Below are 14,631 nucleotides of genomic sequence, written 5' to 3'. Positions count from 1 at the left end.
TGATATGACTATCTACCATGATTACAGGCCAAGAGGAGCGAGCTAGTCTTGTCTCACCCACAGGCGAGTGCTGTTGGCTGCTACCTGCATGTCCACTTAAGGAGGGGCTTGTAGTGGGATGTGCCGGCCTTTTTGAGAGCCTCTGGCGATTAACAGAAATCTCAAGACGATTGAGGACAAGAGGTTTCTGAGTGTATCTAGTTTCTGAACTGTTCTGGAACCACTGGCCTCTTTATTTAAAGTGGGCCAGACAAATCTACTGCAGAGTGCAGTTAGTTCAGGCTGAGAGAGTGTGCAGCTGTGGACAGTAACAGTTTGAGTGGAGGTTCAGCCTGAGTTGAGGAGGCAGTCCGTATGTTGGTCTCTGTCCATGGGACTGGGTGGTCTGCCTGCCTGCCTGCCTGCCTGCCTGCCTGCCTGTCTGTCTGTCATAGAGGAGTCCAGTCTCTGTCCAGCTGCTGTGAAGTGAATCTTGCGTCTGGTGCAGTATGGGAGAGTTTGATGTGGAATCGGCAAGGGACAGTGAATGAAGACTGTTAGGAGTAAACGGACAATGTACATCATACAGGATTGTGAGAGGGTTTTGTGCAGGCTGTAAACTGAGTGGTTTTGATAGCGGCAGCAAGAATAATTGTGGAACTCAATGTAACTTTGTACACATGCACACCATTGGCCGGTATATAAATGATTAGAGTTGCAATTTTTTGTGATGGGTAAAATGGCCACCAGAGTGCATTAGTGTTGTTCATGTTTAGTATTGTTACCAGGCCTGATAGGATATATAAGAGGGGATGAACAGCATCAGATGTCGAGTGATCACTGTGAAGGACACGGAGATGCCGCTTATCTGTGCAAGACAGCGTTATCAGCACCTAACAGAGTTTATTGTGAGTATCCATTTGGCCAACTGGTCACATCTTGCAATATGCAGATTTGTGGGGTATTTGGATGTGACAGTGGCCCGATGTTGGATTGCATAGGAACATGAGGGCAGGCATACTAGTCGTCAAGGTTCTGGTCGACCATGTCTAACCACCACAAGGGAGGATTGCTGTATTGTGCACCAAGCGCATCGTAACACCTTTACATCTGCGCCTGCCATCCGAGAACAAGTAATGGACTTCCTGCAAGATTCTGTGTCAGGCCGCACCATTGGTCAGAGACTAGCAGCAGCCGGACTAGGATATTACAGTCCCATGTGTAGGCTGCCGTTAACACCACAACACAGACGGCTGCATTTGGAGTAGTGCCACGACTGGACTGCTGATGAATGCTGTCACATTGTGTTCAGCGATGAACCTCTTTACTTCACTATCCCAGAGGACCATTGCCTGCAAGTATGGCGGCAACCTGGGAAGAGGTCCCATTCTTCCATTGTTTTGGAGAGGCACAGCGGTGTTACTCCTGGCGTCATGGTGTGGAGAGCCATCGGGTATGACTTCAAGTCATGGCTGGTAGTGACTGAGGGAACTCTGATGGCACAATAGTACGTCACGGACATCCTGCCTCCTCATGTGTTACCTCTCATGTGATAGTATAGTGGTGCCATTGTTCAACAGGGCAACACATGTCCACGCATGGGATGTGTCTCTGTGGACTGTCTGCGTGATTTTGATGTACTCCCGTGGCCAGCAAGATTCACAGACCTGTCCCCGATAGAACATGTGTGGGACCAGCTCGGATGTCAACTCCGTCCCAGTGCCAGTATCCAGGATATCAAGAACCATTTACAACAGTTGTAGGCCAGCTTGCCTTAGGAAAGGATACAATGACTTTGACATCCTTCCCAACCGAATCATTGCATGCATCCAGCCAGAGGGAGGTGCAACTTCATACCGATAAGTGGGCTCGTACTGCCAAATTCTGTGTAAATTTTACTGATGTTTTAATCACTGAAATAACATCACGTACCCTCTCAACACGTGAAGTTTCATTTCGTTTCCTCCGCCCTGTCTTGGTGCTTCAGTTTTTTTATCAGGCAGTGTATGTGTCAGTTATGAGAAAAGTGCGTACTGTGATTCTTCCAGTTGTAATGAATGAGTGAACAATTAGTGTGATTGAATTAACGAGAGCAGAGAGCAAGCGCAAACTGGTGCTATTGTGTGCCTGTGTGATTGTATAGCAATTAGTGTTAGCTAATAAATCTTAAAGTAAACACTACCAGTTGTGTGTTCATTTACCTGCTACCTGGCAACACGTTACATTATGTAGGATGTTACAGAAAGGCCAGACACGTAATACTGAATCTGTACAGAAGTATCGATTAGGTGAAGAAAGGAATTGACATGACTAAGAAAAGTTACCGAAGCAAAAACCTCTACTAAACAGCAGTGAGCATATGGGCATAGAAACAAGGAATGAAAAGCGTTGTCTGGACTGTATTTACAAATGGATGGGAAAGTTGGACACTGGGGAAATGCAAAAGGATGAGACTGGAAGCAACGGAGAACTGGATGTGGAGAAGAATAACCCGAACAAGTAAGACACAGAAGAAAAGTAATACCCAGCTTCTCCAAGACATAGATGAAAAAGAAAGAAAAAACCTCATTAAAGAGAGAGAAAAAAAAGGTAAAAACCATGGGTTACATTTTTAGACATGCAGTATTTTTGAAGCACAAGTTGTTGACAAGATGAGAACAGGATAACTAAGAGAGTCTTAATTTAAAATCTTGGCCACCCAAATAATCTGCTCTCTCATTTCAAGTAAAAGCTGCTCATATCAAACATATCATTAAAAAAATATGGTAATGAGAGAAACATTTACTAGTCATAAAAGACTAAGGACAGCTCTGAAGATTCCTTGCAGCAGGGAGAAGCTATGTAGATATCAAATTCTCAGTAGCCATTATAATATGTTCCTGACCCTCTTACTTTACAAACATACTTATCTGAATAAAATTGAAATATATGAAAATTAATATTCATTAAATAAAATACACAATAGTCGGACCTTGTACTCACACTTAGTTCTTACCCACTTACTTACACATACATTATTTGAAGGGCGCCAGCTACAACTTGGTGCAGCAATAAGAGAATGAGATTCTTGAATATCTCTAGGGTGTGGGGTAATAAGCTTACTTTTGACAACATACCATATAAGTTCTGGAAAAAGGAGATTGGCGTTCGGTTTCCCCATTAAATTTGAGGTTAAGAAATTTTACTGTTTAAATAAAACAATGAATTAATTTGATAGAACAAAATATATTCTTGAAATAATTTCAATAAAAATAGTGAGAACTGCTGCGATTAAAATAGATGAGAATATAAAATTATGACATTGCAACTGAAAGAAACTAGGCATGAGTTTAAATTCTTCTTGACTGGACATTTAACAGTTATACACTAAATTTATCCCTCACTGGTTCGCTTAACTGTACCTTCAACACTTGAGTGTAATTACAACGTATTCCTTTGATATGGTGTTTACTGTAGTTGTATCAAGCCTAATTTGGTGATGTATTCTTTTTGTTTCACTGACAACTAAGTATCCATGTGACTGCTTCTTCTCCATTGAGAGGACTTCTTTGTAAGTCTATCTTTATGCCTTCATGGTAAGTGTATCCCTCTAACTGAACTGACTGACTGAGGTCTCACCTTCCACTTGACTCAATCACTCTTCACCTTCCACATTACTTCTTCTCTCTTCACCTTCCGTTTGATTAATGACTCATGACCGACTGAGGCCTCTCCATCTCATTCTCTCAATGACCAACTGTGGCCTCTCCTTCCAATTGAACAATGACTGACACTACAATATGCAGCCACCTTATATAGACTTTGGTTGACACACCTACGCAATCTCCAGAAATAACTATGATCTACTCCCACCTCCCGACAAATGTTACATGCAATGGTGAAATCGCCGGCGGCACCCTAGGTAACTACCACGAATTGAGCTCACCGCTAAATGCACACGATGACGTAGCGATGACTCGGCAATAACTCCAGCAGTATTTCGCAGTGTTACAATGTCACAAGTTATTGCACATACTACATCCACATCTGATATAACAGCAACTCTTACTGTACATGTTTTTAGTGTTAGTTTACACACACGTATATACACATACATTTAACTACAATCATGCAAGCGACAAGCATTGCAGAATTGAATTGAATAATAATAATAATAATAATAATAATAATAATAATAATAATAATAATAATAATATCACCTTGTAACGGGATTTGAACCATTACACCATATCACTACAGATGCTAAATTACCCTGAAACGTGCTGCAGTTGACACTGCATTTTTGTGCTAAGTGACTAAAGTTTAAATCTTTTATAGTTTTAGTAATGCAATGAAATACTGAACAGATAATATCTTTAAAAAATTGATTTCTGTTTCTGTCATTTCAATTTTTCAAATTTTCACTGTGTGTGTGTGTCTCTCTCTCTCTCTCTCTCTCTCTCTCTCTCTCTCTCTCTCTCTCTCTCTCTCTCTCTCTCTCTCTCTCTCTCTCTCTCTCTCTCTCTCTCTTCTCTCTCTCTCTCTCTCTCTCTCTCTCTCTCTCTCTCTCTCTCTCTCTCTCTCTCTCTCTCTCTCTCTCTCTCTCTCTCTCTCTCTCTCTCTCTCTCTCTCTCTCTCTCCTCTCTCTCTCCTCTCTCTCTCTCTCTCTCTCTCTCTCTCTCTCTCTCTCTCTCTCTCTCTCTCTCTCTCTCTCTCTCTCTCTCTCTCTCTCTCTCTCTCCTCTCTCTCTCTCTCTCTCTCTCTCTCTCTCCTCTCTCTCTCTCTCTCTCTCTCTCTCTCCTCTCTCTCTCTTCTCTCTCTCTCTCTCTCTCTCTCTCTCTCTCTCTCTCTCTCTCTCTCTCTCTCTCTCTCTCTCTCTCACATTATGCCTGGCTAAGCTCATCAGTTCAGGGTTGTGGAGTATTTGAGGGACCATCAAATCTAACTATAAAATCTTATTCTGTAAGGACAGGATCAGAGAATATACCTATGAGAACTTTGATGTCGGGGTTAAAAATATGGTTTATTATTGTAAGACAAAGAAAGTACTCAAATCAATCAAAGAAAATATTTCACTTTAGGCCTACACATCAAACAAAGCACAGGGTCATGGCTCCTTGTCATTACTATATTAATTCTTGTTTCTTGGAAACTGGGATATGTTTGATCATTGACACGGATAACAGACAAATCTTCTCAGCTCTGATCCAGAGACCATTAATCAACAATATTTTATCTAAAAGAAAAGAATTTCAGAACCACAAGAAATCCTCCCAGCTTGTCCTGGCCTGGCAAATTGCATAAACAACTCAATACACTTTGGATATGGAACAGTCTCTATAACCCCCAGAAAGACAGATTATAAATGTTATGGTCTTGGCCATAACACAAATGGAACTAAACCCATGACATCTAAATGTGCACGGTGCTCTAAACTAAACCATGAACAACTTGAACAAAACAATGAAAATACAACACACCAGTAACATATAAGTAACACGGAGATCACCGTGCTCAAAATCAAATCCACATCAACACCTGCAATAAAATACATATATGAAAAATCATGTCATCTTGAGAATTGGTGCATGAGTCAGGAACTCTTACCTCTCTGTCTCATAACTGGCCAGCTGGACTCTGTCCTCATCATGAGCAAACAACCCTCAGAATTTTGATATCTCTTTTAATTATTCAAACAGTTCAAACATTCGGTCTGCTGCCAAGCAAACAAGGTCAAGCTGAAAGTCTTTCCATATTTTCCCTTTAAATCACTTCAGACAGCTGAGACGTCCTTCAACCAGGCGCACCACACAACAACAAAAAAAGGACACATTTAACTTGTTGCCAGCAGGATTTCAACCTGCGTTTGTTTTCACTTCCTCAGCTGATTCTCTGCTATTTATTAATTCCTTTAACATAGCGCTTGCATTCCTACTCAAATCACTTCCTCGGCAGTCCCTAGCATTTATATCTTTATCTCTGAGAAAAGTTTCTCATTCATTCATTCAGACCACATGACACAGCTGTATCTCATCTGGGTCTCAGCCTCTATTCTGACACATCCCAGTTCAACCATGGGTTACATTACAGAACCAATTAAGTATAAATCAATATAAAATCAGCAATTGTATGCTGGCAAAAAGCAGTTTTAATTTTAGCTTCACATTCTCATAAGCTTTATAACAAGTCAAATTTTTTACAGCTATGCTCACCCAGTTATGAGAAAAGGCTGTTTCACAAAATTTACAAGTACCTTATTCACAAATATCAGATGAAATTAAAACTTTGTATACAGATCAACAATAAGTTCCTTTCTGTTGTATTAAAGTTTGGTAATGATCAGCTCAATACTTTTAAAGGTATGAATTTTCTAAATGAGCGCTCTGTCGGAAATGGAAAAAATACTGGCACTTCTTTTGTTCAACCTGCTTTAAAATTTTAACTGGGTACAATAAAAATCTCTACTCCACATAGTGTAGAATAAAATAAGCTAAATTTTGCTGTAGCTTCTTTCTCTGTGGGACAAATTATAAACTTTTTATTAACGAATTTGGGAGCCTATACTTTTTTCCAGGACAGTAGTCTCATGAATTATATGTTGTAATATAGTGGGTCTGTACCATTCCTTACTATCTTTAAAGTTATATACTTATTTTCACATTCCTCAATAATTGCTTTAAACCCATCCCATAGATTGTTTAAATTTTTATTTACCATTTTCCACCGATCATAATTACATTTTTAAAACTCCCTAATGCCTGTCTTATAAACAATATGGTATGGCCTAATAATGCTACTTTTACAATTTTCCTTTCTATCACATTGATTTTTAAACTATGACAAGAAGAGTTTCGAGATCACTTATACCATCGTCACTTCAGTTTCTTTATAGAAGTCATCTGGTTTTTCCAGCACCATGTACAGAATATCACTTTCTGATTCATCTAGAATTTCATGTTTCTCATCGTAAACTTTCTCGTAGCTTGCAAATTCTTCTTTCACAAGTATGAATAGTACTTCCCCTCCTACTATTCCTATCCTGTCTCTATGGTAAACACTCCAGTTCTGTGAGAAAAATTTCTGAATCCATAATATCACTTCTCAGCCAATATCTAGCAAATATTATATCTATTAAATACCGTAACTTAATTCTATTCTTCTCTTTTACCAGAGCTTTTATGGAACACATGTGAAGCTGACTGGCTTGTAATTACCTGTTTTACATTCATAACCCTTTCCTTTGTATACAGGGTTACTATAGCAGCTCTCCATTCATTATAACTCCTTCAGCAAACAATAATCAAATATTTCTATGATAGTACTATATCCCAACCCATTGTCTTGAGTGTATCCTGAAATATCTTATAAATTCTCATTGCTTTTCTAGTTGTTGATTAAATACTTCTGCCTTCTGTAAATTGTCACATATACACTCTCCTTGTTCATTAATAATTCCTGCAGTGTCCTCCTTGAAACTTTTTTCTGCCTTAAAGTACCTAGTACATATGCTTTCATTTTTTGCTAAAATTCATGACTGCCAGTTATGTTTGGTGTATAGTTCCTTCAGTTTCTCCTTACTTCCACAATCATTTCTGACTTACTTGCACCGGGCAAGTTGGGCGTGTGATTAGGGGTGCGCAGCTGTGAGCTTGCATCCGGGGGATAGTGGGTTCGAACCCCACTGTCGGCAGCCCTGAAGATGGTTTTCCATGGTTTCCCATTTTCCCACCAGGCAAATGCTGGGGCTATACCTTAATTACGGCCACAGCCGCTTCCTTCCCACGCCTAGGCCTTTCCTATCCCATAGTCTCCATAAGACCTATCTGTGTTAGTGCGACGTAAAGCAAAATTGTAAAAATAAAAAATAAACTTACTTGTATCTTACAAGCTGCAGATATGTATATTTAAATAAATTGACTGGCTTTTTTGGGTATAGGATCCAGATTGATGTAAATAATCATTTATCCCAACAGACTTATTTTCATATTTATTAGACACACATAGATGACTGCTGTATATATCTATTGTGCTTATAGGTGTGTGGCTGCCCGGGAGGGATGTGGTGAGGGTGAGCCTGAAGAAGAGGGACCTTGCTGTGAAGAGAATGAAGATGACTCCTCTGAAGGGGAACTGCATGAAGAGGAGGATGTGATAATCGACCATACTCAGCAACAGCAGCAGCATTCAGACAGTAGCAACAGTGAAGTGATAGTGGTGACTAGTGGAAAGGGTGGAACATATAAATTACGTGACTCGCGCATTATTGAGATAGCTGGTGGCCGAGAGTTATTTTCACAGAGCCGCAGTAAGGCTACACGGAAATCTCGCTATATTGAGGACATGGACAAACATAATAGCAAGAGGAATAAGACACAAGGAGTTTGGGAACTTAGGTCAATGCAAGTATCATATGGCAAATGCAAATTTCCTTATGTTAAAGGCTTACTGAGTTGTCTCTCATAAGAGATTAAACATGTTGCAGATCTGGAGGTACACTCATTTTCATAAATTATTAATTTTATTTCCCGTGAATTACCAGTCAGGATTGTTACATAGTTGATGTACTTTAACTTGTATTCATTGTTTTTAGGTGAGTTGAATATTTTCTCATGTACCTCATACTTTTATAGTTGCTAAAACGCCACTTTAATTGCAACATTGTCTTTGATACGAGTAATTAAGCATGCACACACTTCAGTCATATTAATGCTCGCATGATCCTTGTTGCCGTTTTATCATCCTTCTTCATTTTGATCACACTGGCTTTGCTTGCATGAGATATATTGTGGCGGGTTATCATGGTCCTTAAAACTAAAATTACTGCACAGGGAGGTAGTGTATTTTACTAGACTTTTTTTTTTTTTTTTTTGCTTTACGTCGCACCGACACAGATGGGTCTTATGGCGACAATGGGACAGGAATGGGCTAGGACGGGGAAGGAAGCGGCCGTGGCCTTAATTAAGGTACAGCCCCCGCATTTGCCTGGTGTGAAAATGGCAAACCATGGAAAACCATCTTCAGGGCTGCCGACAGTGGGGTTCAAACCCTCTATCTCCCGATTACTGGATCCTGGCTGCACTTAAGTGACTGCATCTATCGAGCTCGGTGGATTAAATTTATTAAATACTATTTACTACTTACAAGTTCACTCGCATTAGAGTTTTCCATGATAAAGATGTTGATTCCCATAGGGAACTTGAAATATTTATTCCGAGTGAGTAAATTTTCCAGGAAGGAGTTAGCTGGAAAATTTATAATGTCCAATAACGAACCAGCTATATTGGTATTAGAGTTTTCCACTCAACACAATTTTTAGTCATTGATGTAATCAAACACAGATCCCTGTGGTGCATTGAACTGCCGCTTTCAACATGGCCTCCACAACATAGCCTCATTCACAGAGCTGTTCACTAGACACTTCCTGCAATCAAGACAGTCTTACTACTGATGCACTTCTGAATGACTCATCACTACTCTCAACTGCCTCGTAACTCGCTCACACAGCTGACCGAAAACCAACCCACTATGCTCTTTATCAAGGCCTGAAGATTGTTCTGGGTGCTTTCTGAATTGTTAATCAGCTTCCAGTTTCTTCCAAGGAGCTTTCTTTTTGTGAGCCTCAACCCTTCACGAGCAGTATTGTTTCACTTGCTGCTAGCCATGCATATATTGTCGTCACTGCACCGGCATTCCAATCTTGCCAGTCCCACTGAACTCTTGGCCTTCCTTGTCACAAGATGTACTTAGTGGTTGTCATTTGCTGGAAATCAGTCAGAAGAATTAATATTCAAGCATTCATTCCTTGATAATGCTGCCATTGCTCCCTTATACAACTGAGCAAGTATACTGTATTCTTGGGTAAGAAATGATACCCTCTGAAATAGTTAACAAAATAATTATGATATGCAGAAGTGGTGATAAATAAATGTAAATACGAGGTAAACAATTGTTAGGAAATCTGCCACCTGGGTAACTGCCCTAAATGCAGATTGATTGATTGATTGATTGATTGATTGATTGATTGATTGATTGATTGATTGATTGATTGATTGATTGATTGATTGATTGATTGATTGATTGATTGATTGATTGATTGATTGATTGATTGATTGATTGATTGATTGATTGATTGATTGATTGATTGATTGATTGATTGATTGATTGATTGATTGATTGATTGATTGATTGATTGATTGATTGATTGATTGATTGATTGATTGATTGATTGATTGATTGATTGATTGATTGATTGATTGATTGATTGATTGATTGATTGATTGATTGATTGATTGATTGATTGATTGATTGATTGATTGATTGATTGATTGATTGATTGATTGATTGATTGATTGATTGATTGATTGATTGATTGATTGATTGATTGATTGATTGATTGATTGATTGATTGATTGATTGATTGATTGATTGATTGATTGATTGATTGATTGATTGATTGATTGATTGATTGATTGATTGATTGATTGATTGATTGATTGATTGATTGATTGATTGATTGATTGATTGATTGATTGATTGATTGATTGATTGATTGATTGATTGATTGATTGATTGATTGATTGATTGATTGATTGATTGATTGATTGATTGATTGATTGATTGATTGATTGATTGATTGATTGATTGATTGATTGATTGATTGATTGATTGATTGATTGATTGATTGATTGATTGATTGATTGATTGATTGATTGATTGATTGATTGATTGATTGATTGATTGATTGATTGATTGATTGATTGATTGATTGATTGATTGATTGATTGATTGATTGATTGATTGATTGATTGATTGATTGATTGATTGATTGATTGATTGATTGATTGATTGATTGATTGATTGATTGATTGATTGATTGATTGATTGATTGATTGATTGATTGATTGATTGATTGATTGATTGATTGATTGATTGATTGATTGATTGATTGATTGATTGATTGATTGATTGATTGATTGATTGATTGATTGATTGATTGATTGATTGATTGATTGATTGATTGATTGATTGATTGATTGATTGATTGATTGATTGATTGATTGATTGATTGATTGATTGATTGATTGATTGATAATTCAAAGTGTGGGGGCACAGATATTTTGACAAAAAGTACCCAGGTTTGGAGATATAGCAGGTGAAAGGGGGTAGACATCAAAATATTTAAAAAATAGTTACAAACTGGGAAGTTTTTTATGCTCTCTGAGTGAATTTCAACAGAGAAGCAAGTGTTAAGTTTACCTACTTAAGTGTGTTAATAATAGATTTTTGAGATTTTGATTCAATACTACAAAACAAACCTTTCACCAAAGGAGCAATTACACATCTATTACTATTAAATAGAAGTGCCATCGTGATTATACAATTAAAGTAATTTATTATTTGACTACACACCGACAAAGCAACAGACACTAGATAGAACTACACAGACACATTGACTGAGACTGCCAGACTGACGAATGTGTGCAGCAAGCAGGTGAATCATATGCCAGTGTCCATCATCTTGGTAAAAATATACCCCTGCTACCCTTATTGACTGCACATACTACACATTGTTAGCCACAACAAATGACATTTTATGCATATTTCCACTAAATTATTTTTTAATAATTAACGAAATTAAAGAAAAGAACTGTTTCGTAGATCTAGAGAAAGCATACGACAGGGTAGTACAGAGGGAAAAAATCTTCACCATACTGGGGGACCATGGGATCAAGGGTAGATTATTAAAATTAATCAAAAGCATTGATGTTGATAATTGGCCTGCAGTGAGAATTGATGGTAGAATGAGTTCTTGGTTCAGGGTACTTACAGCGGTTAGACAAAGCTGTAATCTTTCACCTTTGTTGTTCGTAGTTTACATGGATCATCTGCTGAAAGGTATAAAGTGGCAGGGAGGGATTCAGTTAGGTGGAAAGTGGCAGGGAGGGATTCAGTTAGGTGGAAATGTAGTAAGCATTCTGGCCTATGCTGATGACTTGGTCTTAATGGCAGATTGTGCCGAAAACCTGCAGTGTAATATCTTGTAACCTGAAAATAGGTGCAATGAGTATGGAATGAAAATTAGCCTTTCGAAGACTAAACTGGTGTCAGTAGGTAAGAAATTCAACAGAATTGAATGTCAGATTGGTGATACAAAGCTGGAACAGGTAGATAATTTCAAATATTTAGGGTGTGTGTTCTCCCAGGTTGGTAGTATAGTAAGTGATATTGAATCAAAGTGCAGTAAAGCTAATGCAGTGAACTCACAGTTGCGATCAACAGTGTTCTGTAAGAAGGAAGTCAGGTCCTGGACGAAACTATCTTTACATTGGGTCTGTTTTCAGACCAACTTTTCTTTACAGGAGTAAAAGCTGGGTGGACTGAGGATATCTTATTCATAAGTTAGAAGTAACAGACAAAAAAGTAGTGAGAATGATTGCTTGTGCAAACAGATGGGAACAATGGCAGGAGGGTACTCAGAATGAGGAGATAAAGCCTAAGTTAGGAATGAACTCGATGGATGAAGCTGTATGCATAAACCGGCTTCAGTGGTGGGGTTATGAGGCAAATGGAGGAGGATAGGTTACCTAGGAGAATAATGGACTCTGTTATGGAGGGAAAGAGAAGTAGAGGGAGACAAAGACGAGGATGGTTGACTTGGTTTCTAACGATTTAAAGATAAGAGGTATAGAACTAAATGAGGCCACAGCACTAGTTGCAAATAGTAATAATAATGTTATTTGCTTTACATCCCACTAACTACTCTTTTACGGTTTTCGGAGACGCTGAGGTGTCGGAATTTAGTCCCGCAGGAGTTCTTTTACGTGCCAGTAAATCTACCGACACGAGGCTGACGTATTTGAGCACCTCCAAATACCACCGGACTGAGCCAGGATCGAACCTGCTAAGTCGGGGTCAGAAGGCCAGCGCCTCAACCGTCTGAGCCAATTAGCCCGGCAGTTGCAAATAGAGCATTGTGGCAACATTTAGTAAATTCACAGAGGCTTGCAGACTGAACGCTGAAAGGTACAATGGTCTTTAATGATGATATATGTATGTAATGTAGAGAGAGAGAGAGAGAGAGAGAGAGATATTAGGTGATAAAGACAACAGGGTTAGTAATATTTGCTTTATTATAATTCCTAGTTTCAGGCAGCTAAAATGGAGTAAAAATTCAATTTTTTCTCCACTGCTCCCCCCTCATCCCCCAAAATACTGCCACTAATTTTATGATGGTAACAATAATAACGGGAGCACTAAGAATAATAGTAATAAAACCTAAAAGTACAATTCATAGTGTCATTGACCTAACTGGAGCATGACGTAACTGAAAGTTAACAGACTGACTTGCCAGGTGAACTTGATGCCAATGACAGAATATTGCTCCATTTTGCATTCTATGCTAGAGTGGGGAGAAGTGAGGACTTAATTAGGAGAAGTTCCAAATTTCAAGTATTTAAGAATTTCAACAGAACTTAACATAAATGTTTGTACATTTCTAAATAATGTTTGAGTGTGATTTGATAGAATCTGATGATGTGCTTTCAAGAACTAAACATGTCATTCTATTTTTAATGAAGTAGTTCCTTTCTCAGGGTGCAATTCTATTATCATATGTTTTCTTTTTTTCAGGTAGTTTCTAAATGTATTTATTCATAAATTACTTTTGACAGATTGAACAACCTAACAGTTATTCAATTTATTATTATTTTTTTTGCTATTTGTTTTACATCGCACCGACACAGATATGCCTTATGGCGACGATGGGACAGGAAAGGCCTAGGAATGGGAAGGAAGCGTCCGTGGCCTTAGTTAAGGTACAGCCCCAGCATTTGCCTGGTGTGAAAATGGGAAACCATGGAAAACCATCTTCAGGGCTGCCAACAGTGGGGTTCGAACCCACTATCTCCCGAATATTGGATACTGGCCGCACTTAAGTGACTGCAGCTATCGAAATCGGTAACAGTTATTAAAAAAATGAAGAATACACATCAAACAATCAATCAATCAATCAATCAATCAATCAATCAATAAATCAATCAATCAATCAATCAATCAATCACTACTGATCTGCATTTAGGGCAGTTGCCCAGGTGGCAGATTCCCTATCTGTTGTTTTCCTAGCCTTTTCTTAAATGATTGCAAAGAAATTGGATTGAACATTTCCCTTGGTAAGTTATTCCAATCCCTAACTCCCCTTCATATAAACAAATATTTGCCCCAATTTGTCCTCTTGAATTCCAACTTTATCTTCATATTGTGATCTTTCCTACTTTTAAAGACACCACCCAAACTTATTCGTCTACTGATGTCCTCCCACGCCATCTCTTCACTGACAGCTCGGAACATACCACTTATAATACCACTTAGTCGAGCAGCTTGTCTCCTTTCTCCCAAGTCTTCCCAGCCCAAACTTTGCAACATTTTTGTAACGCTACTCTTTTGTCGGAATTTGCCCAGAACAAATCGAGGTGCTTTTCTTTGTATTTTTTCCTGTTCCTGAATCAAGTAATCCTGGTGAGGGTCCCATACACTGGAACCATACTCTAGTTGGGGTCTCACCAGAGACAAATTATGCTCTCTCCTTTACATCCTTACTACAACCCCTAAATACCCTCATAACCATGTGCAGAGATCTGTACCCTTTATTTACAATCATATTTATGTGATTACCCC

At 38.5% G+C, this 14,631-nt stretch overlaps 1 protein-coding gene across 4 annotated transcripts in view; it reads left to right on the top strand.

The window, feature by feature from the left end:
* Window positions 1-14,631, top strand: part of LOC136885079 (uncharacterized) — a 1,401,330-nt gene that overhangs the window by 989,106 nt on the left and 397,593 nt on the right. For 3 of the 4 annotated variants that reach the window (XM_067157511.2, XM_067157504.2, XM_067157532.2), the window contains exon 4: window positions 7,995-8,357. In XM_067157511.2, the coding sequence (XP_067013612.2) occupies window positions 7,995-8,357 (363 nt within the window). Of the gene's footprint in view, window positions 1-7,994; window positions 8,449-14,631 lie in introns of those variants that run through there. The other variant, XM_067157541.2, reaches the window with a different exon arrangement.

This window comes from Anabrus simplex, chromosome 1 (assembly GCF_040414725.1).
Source record: "Anabrus simplex isolate iqAnaSimp1 chromosome 1, ASM4041472v1, whole genome shotgun sequence".
NCBI classification, from domain to species: domain Eukaryota; kingdom Metazoa; phylum Arthropoda; class Insecta; order Orthoptera; family Tettigoniidae; genus Anabrus; species Anabrus simplex.
Note: the sequence above shows the minus strand (reverse complement) of the source record. Positions and strands in the feature narration are given on the sequence as shown.